The 13,362-nt window shown below is 37.9% G+C and overlaps 2 protein-coding genes across 15 annotated transcripts in view; one reads left to right on the top strand and one right to left on the bottom strand.

The window, feature by feature from the left end:
* LOC129771262 (arginine-glutamic acid dipeptide repeats protein) overlaps positions 1-4,039 on the top strand; it is a 131,135-nt gene extending 127,096 nt beyond the window's left edge. For 8 of the 12 annotated variants that reach the window (XM_055774724.1, XM_055774730.1, XM_055774727.1 and 5 more), the window contains 3 exons: positions 381-472; positions 661-725; positions 966-4,039. In XM_055774724.1, coding sequence (XP_055630699.1) covers positions 381-472; positions 661-725; positions 966-1,029 — 221 coding nt within the window. In that variant the 3' untranslated portion in view covers positions 1,030-4,039. Of the gene's footprint in view, positions 1-120 lie in introns of all 12 variants that reach the window. The other 4 variants (XM_055774732.1, XM_055774734.1, XR_008742322.1 and 1 more) reach the window with 3 other exon arrangements.
* Positions 4,040-5,218: 1,179 nt separating this feature from the next.
* LOC129771268 (gamma-glutamyl hydrolase-like) overlaps positions 5,219-13,362 on the bottom strand; it is a 31,318-nt gene continuing 23,174 nt past the window's right edge. For all 3 annotated transcript variants that reach the window (XR_008742323.1, XM_055774755.1, XM_055774754.1), the window contains exon 4: positions 5,219-5,377. Coding sequence is in view for 2 of the 3 variants with exons in the window: in XM_055774755.1 (XP_055630730.1) it covers positions 5,307-5,377 (71 nt within the window). In the remaining variant the exon portion in view is untranslated. The remainder of the gene's footprint in view (positions 5,378-13,362) is intronic.

The following is a 13,362-nucleotide window of genomic DNA, read 5'->3' on the forward strand; positions in this document are numbered from 1 at the left end:
TTCCGCATATCTACATTTCGCTAACACGTTGTCTTCATTCTCATCTATCATTTTCCAAGACTTGATCAGCTTCATACCATGCAAAGATTCCATTAAAGCTTAATTTTCTCTTACCACCAGGACGCCTAGAAGAACGATATCGTTTGATTCAAGCGTGTATTTTTGAAAGCAAATATCCAGCTTAAAAGAAATGTACCTCTATTGATAAGGTGTTTTGTTTTTCGAATTGCCATTCCAGAATCATCATTTGTTGTTGTTCAAATAGATAAATTATTCAATAAATTGTAGTTTGCAGCTAAATACGTTTAATAATTCTACTTTCTTCTTCTTTTCGCTTCATCGCAAATGCGAATACCAAACGCGTATTTCTCCTCTTCCAGCCAACGTTCAGCAATATCCGAGGCCGAACGTGTTGATGCCGAGGGACCCTCATTCGGAAGTGCTCCTGCGTATGTCCTATGATCCGCTACAGGTAAGGTTCCCGGGATGGCCGCAGTAGTGAAGCCGCACCGAAACACACACAAAAACTATTCAGCAAAGCCCTTCCTCATCAATAAAATAAACCCCAACTAGCCGATGATATATTATGATAATTGAGCAAAATCCCCTTCTCTATCTATCTATCCATCTATCCATCTCTTTCTCAACAACAACCACCAGGCCGCTGAGTTCCAACGTCAAAGTGCATTAGACCGCGCCCACTCGCTGCACGAGCAGTATCTTAGGTATTGAAATTTTATATCCGTTAATCCATGTATTGTTGAGCTGCTTTTCAAGCGCATTTCGAGTAGTAGTGTTTTTGATAAACCTCCTTTTTTGATTTATTTTTTTCAACCTCAATTGAATACACATATATTTCTCGCAGAAAAGCGCCCTTTTCTAGCAGTTTTTTTTTTCTAGTTATGATCTGTAAACAAACAACTGAAACCCATTTCGCTAATGTTCCCTTGAAATACAATTTTTAGACAACACGAGAGAGAAATGAAAGTAAGAGCACTGGAAGAGGCGGCTCGTGGCGGTAAACATTGAGAAAGCAAAATAGTGATAATAAATGTAGAAGTAAAGAAAAAACAATGAGAGAAAGAAAGAGAGAGAGAATGTATGCAACAACAAGAAACTAAGTTATGTAAGTGTGTGTGCGTTTGCGCGGAGGTTGTGTACATATGTGTATATGTGAACGTGCGCTAGATGACAAACAAGCATTTTGCCGGACTGCCTGCAGATGGCAACCCAACCCTAGGAAAAACACTCGACAAAATAAGTGGAGGAACAGAGTGCGAAGTCGAATTTTTTAGGTGATTTTTAAAATACTGTAAGTTTGTGAGAAATCAACGCATTTACATTTAAATATTCAATGGGAATATTTAAAAAAAATAAAGATGGGTGGTGTTCAAGACACGACCGCATTGTTAACGCAGGACTACGAAATTATAGATTCAAGCATTAAAATTTCAGTGCAAACATTTGGTAGGGTCAATGAACAAATGCTTTCATTGAGTGGGGGCGTGAACGTTTGCGAGGCAATAAGACACCAATTTGAGAAGATTTCCAAATAAACTCTCAGAATTAACATGTACTGTTGATTGTCGCTGTCACTGACACTGAAACACTGAACTTACTGAATATCACAGTAGTTTTCTAGTATATCTTAGTAAAATTACACTTCCCCAAATATAACGTCCCAAAAACACTCAGAACTTCACTGGGATGGCGGCAACGACAGTAATTTTTTCCTTCAGTTTTCCATCGAAGTACGCACATTTTCCTTTCACTCATTGCTATTCATAGAGAGATCCTAGATCTAGATCCATGATTCCTTAAATTCAGGTTCGTCAAGTATCGTATCAAAGCTGCAGAACAGATGAATCACTAATTATTTATATTCCTAGAAACTTCTGAACCGATAAACTTAACTAGTATTTGTTATTCTTATCGCATCTCCCACAGAGTTGTGCAATGCTGAAATTCTCGTCTCTTCCTTTTCACCGAAAATTCTTTTCCAGAGAGAGGGATGTGGCGAAATCTCTCTCTCTCTCTCTAAAATCCAACAAGAATGCTTTTTTGTTTCTCTTTTAGTGCTGAAAATATGGAAAATGAAACAAGGAGAAAAAATCCAAAGCTAACTTGACCAACGTCAGACCCGTTGTTGGCGTGTAAGATTCGCGCAAGATACAAGATTCTGAAAACGGAACCATTTTTCGGCTAATTATAACTCTCCGAAAAAGAAAAAACGGCATTGCGTTCTCGCGAAAATCGATGTGAGCGATTTCCTATTTTTCATATTTTCAACGATTTTTTTATTGCGGGTGAAAACGATTTTTTTTTCTCAAGTAGACGAGCATTTCGATCTCTGCGCGCAAGAAATTGAAAACGGGCGGAGCTTGAATTGCAATATTTTCTCTATTTACACTGTCCGTAGAACGAATGTTACATTTGCTATTTCGATTTCATGAAAACGTGCCCTGTTTCATGATTTGGTGCCATTACTGAAAGACATAGACTTACGGCAAAAGAATAAGGTAACGTTTCTCAGGTTTTCGTTATGGTACATACAAAAAAGTTTAAAATAAAGTCTGGTTGCCGCAGGTTGAGTATAGCTATTGTGAAACCGATATTTTATGGCGATTTTAAAATTTGAATGAAAATTTCGTCATCTTTGATGATGAATTGTTCAGTAAATAATGATAGTACCGCAAATCGTAAGACAGTTTCGAAAACTCCAATATATTCTGTACAAGGATAACTTGACAAACAAAAAATATTGAAATTTTTGGCATCGATTTCAAAAAAGTGCCAAAAACAGGATTTTTATAGTGTTTTATTGAATTTACTGTAATTCTGCGAATATTGCAGTAAGTTATAATGTTTGCAGGTTAATTTTAAGCCGAGTATATCCTCTAAACCCCAATATATTGATACGTTTTGCCGTTTTTTCTAGCCGATCGATCAACATTTGGAGTTAATAAGAGGAAAACTTCATCGCAAATTGTACTAGAAGTTCAAAATGCTATGCGTACGTTATAGGAATCAGCTGGAAGTTGGTTGATAAAGTTAATTGAATTTGTTGAGTTAATTGGCGAAAAATATGTTATTCCACCAAATCTTCGAAAAAACATAAAGAAATCGATTTGTTATTTCTACCCGATATTTTTGTCCTCTTCATCTACAGACAACAAGATATTTTTTTTTTTCGTAAAATATTCCAAAACTTGATTATGCTCTAAAAAGATATACATGCCATCTCCATGCATTGATTTTTCACGAAGTTACAGCATTTAAAAAACCACCTAAAAAATTCAACTTTGCAGTCTGTTCCTCTCATTTTTTGTCGAGCGTATTTAGAACCAAACTCTAAGCACAAATTTATTCTCGTTGGCAAAGCGAAGAATCTTTTTAAAAAATCGAATTCACGATGTTTGAGTTCGCCTGTATCCTGTTTTCAGACCAAGACCAGCGTTTCCAAGTTGAGTTCCGTCGCAACGCAACAAACAATAGGGAATCTAAATCAAAGATGATAACTAATGACAACCAACCATGTGTTGTAGAGAGGAACACTATCGATAATAATTCGAACGCGAGAAAGTCAACAGAAATATTTAAAACAAAACAAAGAAAAAACAAGAAGAGGTAAAACAATTGCAAACCATTTGTATGACTGTATGAAAACAAAATGGTAGTTAGTAAGTAGACACGCATATATTTTATATTTATGACTACGCTAGCAAGTCTTTCTCGGAGAATCGATTCCAACTGTCGAACCTGATATATATATAAATACAGACAGACAGACAGATTAAAATCGAGTCCCCATACCCCCAAGGGGGGCACATCTTACGGCGTATAATTTAAAACCTAATCAAATCTTACATTTCGCTTCTAAATTTAAGAAAAAGTAAATTTTCGAAATCTTCTGAGTGTCTATATCATCGATATTATCGAAGGATCAAATGTGTATTATAATATATATATATATATATAGGAGTTTTGTTTCGTTTGTGCTTGTGCGCGTGATTAGCTAAGAAACAAACAAACAAACAAACTAAAAACAACTTGAATCAAAGTATTGAAATGAACAAGGACTGCTATTCCGTATGATGATGTACTGATGGGATATAAGACTTCCACACTTCCTCTAAACCTCAGTACTTACATTTGTGTATGCGCCTGAAACCACCACTAATCTGTTGCATTTCTCATTTTACCCGGAATCGATGGATTCCGGTGGTCGCAGCAGTAGCAGCCATAGCGCTTACTCATTTTCCTCCAGTATATAAATCGATTAGCTGAATACATACACGCCCCCTTCTTCCCACACTTCGATTGTTTTTAGAATAGCGTAACAACTAACGTAGTGTACCGTAAACAAATATTAGCATTGAAAAGTTGCCTGAACTCTGTTGTTTTGAGTTCATGTTATTGACATTTACTAACGACTATTTACACACAGATGCGGAACAAGACGGAAGGTGTGCGTGTGTGTGTGTGTGGAAATGCTTTCTAGAAAAGTGAAATGAAAATAAAACAGCAAATCTAAACACAAAACAAGCGCGGTAAGAACAAGAGAAAACAAAAGTGTACAACTCTAGTAGCGAGACCGACTATTAAGTATATATTGTTTGATAAACAAATTGATGAACAAGTGTTTGAGATAAAGAAAAATGAAAGGTATAAAAAATAATATCGATCAATAAGAGTAATCTGATAAAAACAATTATATAGTGAATAAATGGCAGTAAAAAGAAAAGAATCACTGGTCTTATATTGAAGCAAACACATATTTAACTATGTATTAGCAATTATATTGATAAAAAAAATATTATAATGGAAAAGAAACAACAGCAACACACAATTGGAATGAGTATAAAAAAAATAGTGATAATTATACGAGTAAACAAAGTAATTGAAACGAAGTGTAGATTTGTGTGTTATGTCACGGCCATATGTTTTGAAGAAGCTAATTCACTATGTGTGTGTGTGTTGTTCGCGATGACTCATCCGGATCTCTCTCTCAGTCGACCATCCAGATCAACCAGAGTTGCTGATGCATAAGAGTGTTGCATGGAAAAGGTTAGTAAGCTCAAATTATTTATTGTTGTTTTTTTTCGTGCTCCCAGACAACAATACACATTGTCGCCGATTAGGTTGGGACACAACGTTTAATTTTGTTTTCTTTCTAATCATGGACATTTCGTATCAAAATAATCAAAAACAACGCAAAAAGTTTTTCAATCTCACGGGTTTTTATTGTTCCGTCACATCTTGATGATTTTTCAAATATTCTCTGATAACATCACACACAATGCTGGTCATTTTTGACAAAGGCCGGGGCTTTTCGGTTTGTTGCATTTTTTTCTCTTGCCTTCGACGTACCGTTGGACTGCAATATTTAAATTAAATTAATATTATTATTTTTCGATCGCGCTTCGGAGAATGGGTTTGGGTTAGTGATTGATTGCAGCGATTCTCCCGTGTTATGACCATTTTTTATCGACAAGTGTGGCGTCAATGACTGTATTCAAGTGTATGAATTGGATTTACAGGATGCACAGTAGTAAATTATTATCAGTAACCTCTACAAATAGCTCAAAGAGCGTTGTTAAGTTCGACGTCATCGCGTAAATAAATATATGTTTTGCTTTCGATTTTATGCCTGCGGTTTGTTACATGACTTAGTAAGACAACTTCAAGCTTCCCATACCGGGAATCGAAACTAGGCCTTCCGGGTGAGAGCCGAATGTCCTAACCACTAGACAATATGGGAAAATGCTTTGCCTGTCATCCTGTCCGCTATACTCTAATCTAGTCACCAGATAACTGAAATTTCACATCTTCCGTTATTTTTCCCAGTTCGAGCAAAAATAGCATCTGGAAGCCACAGGAATCCGTCAGAAACGCCCGCCATGAATTTGTGCAATAGAAGCCGAGTAATTGCAGTAAGTTATTTTACGTGGGAAGGGAAGAACATATCCTATATCTTACACATCAATGCGTGTTAGTCTGAACCATATGTTCTAATTCCTTACACAACATATGGTTCACGCTTTTTGCGAGCAATGGGTTCCTTGCTATAAACAGTAAAATAAGTTGAAATGTAAATACACAATAGATTTACGAAAAGATTTTGGAATTGAGTGTGTGTGATTATCATCATTGTAACTATTTCCTCATATACCATCCTTTTCCTGAAAAAAATATATCGTAATCGGTTTTCTACCTTCTTCTTCTTCTTCAATGGCACTAACGTTCCTAGAGGAACTTCGCCGTCTCAACGTAGTATTACTTGCGTCATTTTTATTAGTACTTAGTTGAGATTTCTATGCCAAATAACACGCCTTGAATGCATTCTGAGTGGCAAGCTCTAGAATACGCGTGATCACAGTGCAAGTCGGAGGAAATTTCTTTGACGAAAAATTCCCCCGACCAGAACGGGAATCGAACCCGAACACCCGGCATGTTAGTTATGACGCTAACCACTCGGCCAAGGGAGCACAAGGTTTTCTACCTTACTAACCTTAGATTTAATAAAATGTTTATGTATGGTTATAAAAATATAATTAAGATTTCGGCTCCTTTAAACTTATGTAACTGAGCCTGTAAAAATAAACAATATGAATAAAAAAAAATTATAGGAGGTTGTGTTCAAGACACGACCGCATTGTTGACGTTGAACTACGCTGTAGTTTAATACAAGTGGTTTGTTTATAACTGCGGATATTATTTTATAATGCTACGGAGATTTTGAAATAACCATTCTACCAGTTTGGTCGCCCTGAAATGTTTTTGACGTAGGACGATGTCTTACATTAAGAGTGCCAAATCAGAAAACAGGTCACGTTTTTATGAAATAAAGTTAACGTTAATAACTATTTTTGCTGCGAAGGGATTTTAACGATTTGTAACCAATCGAATCAGAATTTTTCTAAGATTGGTTTGATATGCTATACATACGAAACAAAATACGAAAGCGTATAAGTATTGCATCTCATCTGAGGATAATTCTCAGAATCTTTCTTTGCTCGAAAAAACAAAGGTCGTTCATCCTGCTCGCTTTGTGTTTTATGTTTCCCCTCGAGCTGTGAACGCTAGCGAATATTTCACTTGAAGTGCATCTGGCATTGTAATTAACACAACCATCCGAGCTTGCCATGGCTTTGTGTGTGTTGCTTGTTTTCGTTGCGCGAAACTTAGAACTTGTTCATTTCCTGTACATGTAAATAGCACACCTTCGATACTTTTAGTTGCCATTCGTATTTGCTACCGTGCGCATCGGCTCTGTTCTGATGCAAAAAGCTACTAGCTTTGTTGACGGTTTTGACCGAGAGTCGAGAAACGATTTTTCATAAACGGTCATACTCGCGATGTTTCATTTTTATCGCTGCAACTGTGTGCATCTGTTAGACGAGTTTATAATCCTTGTTTAATGTAATCGTTGTAATCGTTAAATACTCAGTGCAATGCGTGCATTGCTTTAAAGAAACAAATTGCGACATATGACCAATTAGTGTATTGTTCTCACAAAGGCAAGAAAGAATCGTTGCTTCTTGAAATGATTCTACAAAACTACGCAAGTCATTAAACCTTTTCAAGGTCCCCTTTTCACTAAAGAGTTATTTATGAAATTTCGACGTTTTCGCAACAAATGATAAACGAAATGATACATCAACAAATTAAAAAAGAAAAGATTGCGTAGTCCTACGTCCTAAGCGGTCGTGCCTCGATTTTTTTTATTGTAGAATCATTTGACGATAATTGTTTGATGATTCATTCTTGTGCTCACAGAATATTACATGCTCGAGATAAGCTTAGCTGTCATCCTTAGTGGAGAGAGTTTTGCTACTGGCAAGCGAAACCAAATCACATACAAGGTTCCAGAACGTACGCACACAAATCTCCATATATCGATGGCTTGAAACAACTAAATATACACACACTTATCTCTGTTTTGCGCTCTTCTCAACAAAATCCTTTTCTGTTATAATTGCCAGTCTAGATTAGCTTAGCTGTCACACTTTTTGGAGAGAGTTTTCCTACCGTCATGCGAAACCAAATCGCTAACAAAATTCCAGAACATTTATTTTCTTAGTGAGCTAACGCAAGCCTAGCTTGATGATTCCCCCACACAATTGTGTAGCTCAAAACATTAATGCAATGGCGTCAGTTTGATGTAATGATTGCAATGCCAGAGACTTCAGCGAGTGAGTAATTTGTTCGCGTCCACAGCTCAGTCCGTAACGAAGACATGTGATGGCGCATCTAGAACGATACTGAAAGTTTGCCTTTCCTTCCTTTCCTTGTTGGATTAAAGAGACTTTAAACTTCTTCAGTTCGTTTGTATCCAGCCTTCAAAAAGGCCCTTGGAAAACTCTACTCTTTCCTCATATTACTCCTCCACCCCCCTTGCCTTGAGAAAACCATTCGATCCCTCGCCGTCCAGCTCGCCCAGCAACGGTGTTGTCCAGTCGGTGTCCTCAAGAAGAATGAAGTTTGCCTCAGCAAGATCCACAGTTTATACTCTAGGCAAATATTCCCCTTCGTTCTTCTTCTTTTCCTTTGTTCACGAAGACTTTACATCTTACGATTTACCCTTCGTTGTTCGTTATTGATAGCTCTGTTCGGGAAAGCCACAAATGGACAGAACAAATGTATGAGGAAATGGAAATGCTTCCAATTTTCATCAATTTAAACCAGAGATCGAAATGCTCGCCGATTTGAGACGAAAAACATCCATTTTCACCCACGGGGAAAAATAGCTGAGAATATAGGAGGCGAGAGAATGTTATACGCTCACTTCGATTCTCGCGAGAAATTCAAAGCCGATTTTTATTTTTCGTCGAGTTATGATTGCCGAAAAATGTTTTCGTTTTCAGTGACTCCTTGATGCCGATAATGGTTTTCACTTCTTCAGTACAGCTGAAAACATTGCATGAAAAAATGCGGCTATATTGGGTTTCATCGCGAAGTGAACATGAGATGGATTAATATTTGTACAATTCAGACGCTGTCCGAATGCAGATCGTTTGGACGCTGTCCTAACAGACTAACATTGGTGAAGTTAGCTTTGATTTTTCGCTCCATATTTTCAGTACCAAATGAGAGACGAAAAATCATTCTCGTTGAACTTTCGAGAAAGAAATCTTCCACATCTCTTTCTCTCTGAAAAAAAATTTTCGGTGAAAAGGAAAATATCAACAATACACGCTTCATCGAAAACTAGATTGATTGACTGAATATTTATCACGCAGCCGAGCGAGAATTTCGATCTCTGATTTAAACCATATACAGACTATAAGATTGTAATGTATAACATATCAAACAAAGCTTAGAGAATTTTCGATTCGTTTGGTATGTAAATCGTCACGGCAACAATAGTTAATAATATTAACTTTATTACATAAAAACGTCATCTGTTTTCTGAATTGGCACCCTTAATGAAAGACGTAGTTCTACCACAAAAGCATTACTTTTTCCTTGTTTGTTTCATAGAAGCGTGGATCGAATTGCTCGATTGTTTGAAATTGGTCAATACCTTCAATCGAGATCTGGGGGTTCATTCTCAAACGAGACGCTAGTCCCTTCTCGTTAGAATGAGATGAATGAATTGAGGCGAATGGGAAAAAACATAATTAATTTTCACGACCTTGGCCTTCCGCAGTGAAGCGTGATTTCGGTTCATAGACAAGGAAAACTATCGATACCCTGGACATCAGAAAGGGATGCGGGACGGATGGCATACCTCCCCTACTGCTGAAGAACTGCTCGAGGGAATTAGCGGCACCGATTACCCTCTTGTTTAACCAGTCACTTCGTGAAATGACCTTTCCGGAAGCCTGGAAAGCTGCCTACGTTGTTCCCATTCACAAGTCTGGCATATACAAGTTATCACATACAAAATTCCAGACATCATTCACTTTCTTGATGACTAAACAAGTGAAATAAACTCTGTTTGTTAATAACAACCTTTTCGAGTAGTAGCAGTAGCAATGCTTCATTATGGTCAATATTAGCGCAAATGCAATCCAAGTTGAAGGCTTTTTTGCGACTGGCACGCGAACCCAAATAACTTATAATATTCCAGTAAGACATTCAAGATGCTTGGTATTCCCCAAATAATTTTTCGGCGCACAACCATAACGCTTGCTTCGCCATAACGTCAGTTTAATGCATTGATGCATTCTCAAAGGCACCAACGAAGCCCTTATGATGACGGAAAACAAACTATGTTAACTGCTTGGAAAAAAGACTGAATTATGCCACACAGCTTGTATTCTGCTGTAACACCCATCAATGCGAATTCGCTGATGAGTTTGTCAAGAGCGACCGCCTTCACCACCAGCGGGGGGAGCTTAATTTTGGTTGCTGCCTGGGTAACGGCGTTTACATTTTCGACCGACGCGCCGAAATCGCCTACTTCGCTGTTGTGCGAGGCGGTGTCACACTCGCGAAGGCTCGGTTCAGTGCGAGTTCAGTATGACGCGGAGAGAAGAACACACGATACGAATAACGCGAAAAACGAACAGAAAAACCAAACGACGATATCCAAGTTGGATTACCACTGGTGGGGTCCAATCTTAGATCGAAGCGCAGCGAAAGCAAAGTGAACTGGATTGCTCAACAGTCCGATGCCGAATGAAAGTTTGCCTCAGCGAGATCCACTGTTTATACTCTAGGCAAGTATTCCCCTTCATTCTTCTACTTTTCCTTTGTTCATGGGGACTTTGAAACCTACGATTTCCCCTCCGTTGGTCGTCGATAAGTTGCTCTTTATTGACAGGTCTGTTCGGGAAAGCACACAAATGGATAGAACAAATGTATGGGAAAATAGAAACGCTTAAAGTTTTCTTAATTTTAACCATTTACAAACCAAGGGATTCTAATGTTTAGCATATTAAACAAATCTTACGGAATTACTGATTCCTTTAGTATGTAAATCGCCAAAATCCGTTCGCGGCAAAAATAGTTATTAACGTTAACTTTATTTCATAAAAACGTGACCTGTTTTCTGATTTGGCACCCTTAATGAAAGACGTAGTTCTACGTCAAAAGTGGAGAATTATCGTGGCGTTACTATACTGTGTTGTATTAGTAATGTATTTTGTCTTCGTTGACTTCGCGAAAGCGTTCGATACGGTTCCGCATACTCCGCTCATCGAGAAAATGAAGCACATGGGATTTCCAGATTCAATCACAAATTGGATTTCCTCGTACTTGCGTTACAGAACCGCATATGTGGCGCTCAACTCAACTCGATCCCGAGTCCTTAATATTACATCCGGAGTACCGCAGCGTACTAGGACCGATGCTATTCCTCATATTTATCAATGACTTGTACATGTTACTTTCCCCGTCTAAACTCTCTTTCGCTGACGACCTAAAATTCTACCGTACTATCGAGACTTCCTCAGATTGTGATGCACTCCAGGCAGATATTATCACTACGTTGGTGTGGTGTAGAGACAACGGAATGCGTGTCAACGGCAATAAGTGCAAAATTATTTCTACCGGCCGTTGCAATAGTCTTGTTATGCATCATTACTGGATGGAATCGACAGAGTTGGAACGTGTATCGTGCATCAACGACCTTGGAGTTACTATTGATTCCAAGCTTAGATTCGGTGAGCACATGCGCACATCCGCGGTTACGACCGCGAAAGCATTTTCCGTTATGGGCTTTTTTCGACGTCACGAAGCTGAATTCACAGATATCCATGCACTGAAAGTACTATACTGTTCACTAGTTCGCAGTACGCTGGAATACGCTGCGCCAGTCTGGTCCCCTTACCACGCTGTCCACATCTTGTCGATCGAGCGGGTGCAAAGAATGTTTTTGCGCTTCGCTCTTAGACTACTTCCATGGAATGATGCGATCAACCTACCGCCATATCCTGACAGATGCAAGCTCATAGGATTGGAGGCATTATCAGCCAGACGAGTTACGATGCAGCAGTTACTTATTTTCGATATTCTTGGAGGTTCTTTTGACTGCCCTGAATTGCTTGCACAGATCCCGCTCAACATACCTCCCAGACGTTTCCGGAACTCGCCTTTCTTTGCAGTACCATACCACAGAACAAACTACGGCTACAACAATCCGTTCGATTCATGCCTTCGCCAATTCAATCTTATTTGTGATGTGTATGATTTAAACTTGACTAAGAACGCTTTTAGAAATAGAATAAAATGTCTATCATAGGTATAAGTAAATTACAGTCTGTACGACTAGTCGAAGACGTTGTAAATAAATAAATAAACACCCTTCCAGTGTTAACGTGACATTTTCACAGAAATGCGAGATGTGTGTGAAGATTTACTCTTCTCACACCTGGTGTTTCTCTTTGGTGTTTCTTTGGCACAGACGGCCTGACGGAAAACAAATAGTAGATCAAACAAAATTGGAGGATAAAAGCAGGATGGTTGATTCTCGGGGAATTACTGTGGAGTGTTGGAATGAAACAGACCATGATATCAACAAAAGAATTCCCTATCGATACGCGAAACCCTGTGGTCTTAACCCCTAATCTAATAGAAGCTACATCAATACATGTTATGTTATAGTACATAATGTTTAAAAATATTTAAATCGTTTCCATTGGAATCCTGCCATTTTAGGGGATTAGAAGATCATTTCTCATTATTGGTATATTGACCTTACACATAAGTTACGCGCCGATTCGAGTTGAGTCAAAGGCTACACTCTACGAAGAACAGCTGCTAACGCATATGTTAGTTATACTATTATTGAATTATTTGCCAATTTTGCAATATCTTAAATTAAGCTTAATGGACAGATAAACTACTCTGATACTCGAGCAGAATTAAACGAACCGACAGATGTTAGACATGTAAGAATTATGAAAAACTACTAAAAGATATACATTGATGGCGAAAATAATAGATACTCATCATCTGGCGATGTAGTTCTTACGACCCACCACAAGCGCTGTTCCAGACAAGGATAATAACCACCGCGACAAAGTAGGAATAAATTATATTTTTTATGAAATATTGTTCTGTAGTTATGACCAAAGTTGATAAGTTATGTAGTTATAACTAATTTGGACTTAAGTTTGAAAATGTTCCGCTAGATGATGACTTTTTATCCACTTGAGCCTAACTACATAAAGGAAAATAAAATAAATTTCTATCCTCGATGACAGTTGTACATTGTCAACATCTGGTGGGGACTTTCAAGTTCGGGGCCATAACCAAACTTTAATGCGTAATCTCTATCAGATTAGAAGACACTAAGCCAGTTTTGAAATGTTAAAATTTGAATGAAAATTTTTACGTCATGTTATTCAATTACTCAAAACACGTACTCCTGACTCTTATTCAACCATTTGTCTGCACGTTTCTGATATTTTT

Source organism: Toxorhynchites rutilus, chromosome 2, assembly GCF_029784135.1.
Source record: "Toxorhynchites rutilus septentrionalis strain SRP chromosome 2, ASM2978413v1, whole genome shotgun sequence".
In the NCBI taxonomy this organism is placed as follows: Eukaryota; Metazoa; Arthropoda; class Insecta; order Diptera; family Culicidae; genus Toxorhynchites; species Toxorhynchites rutilus.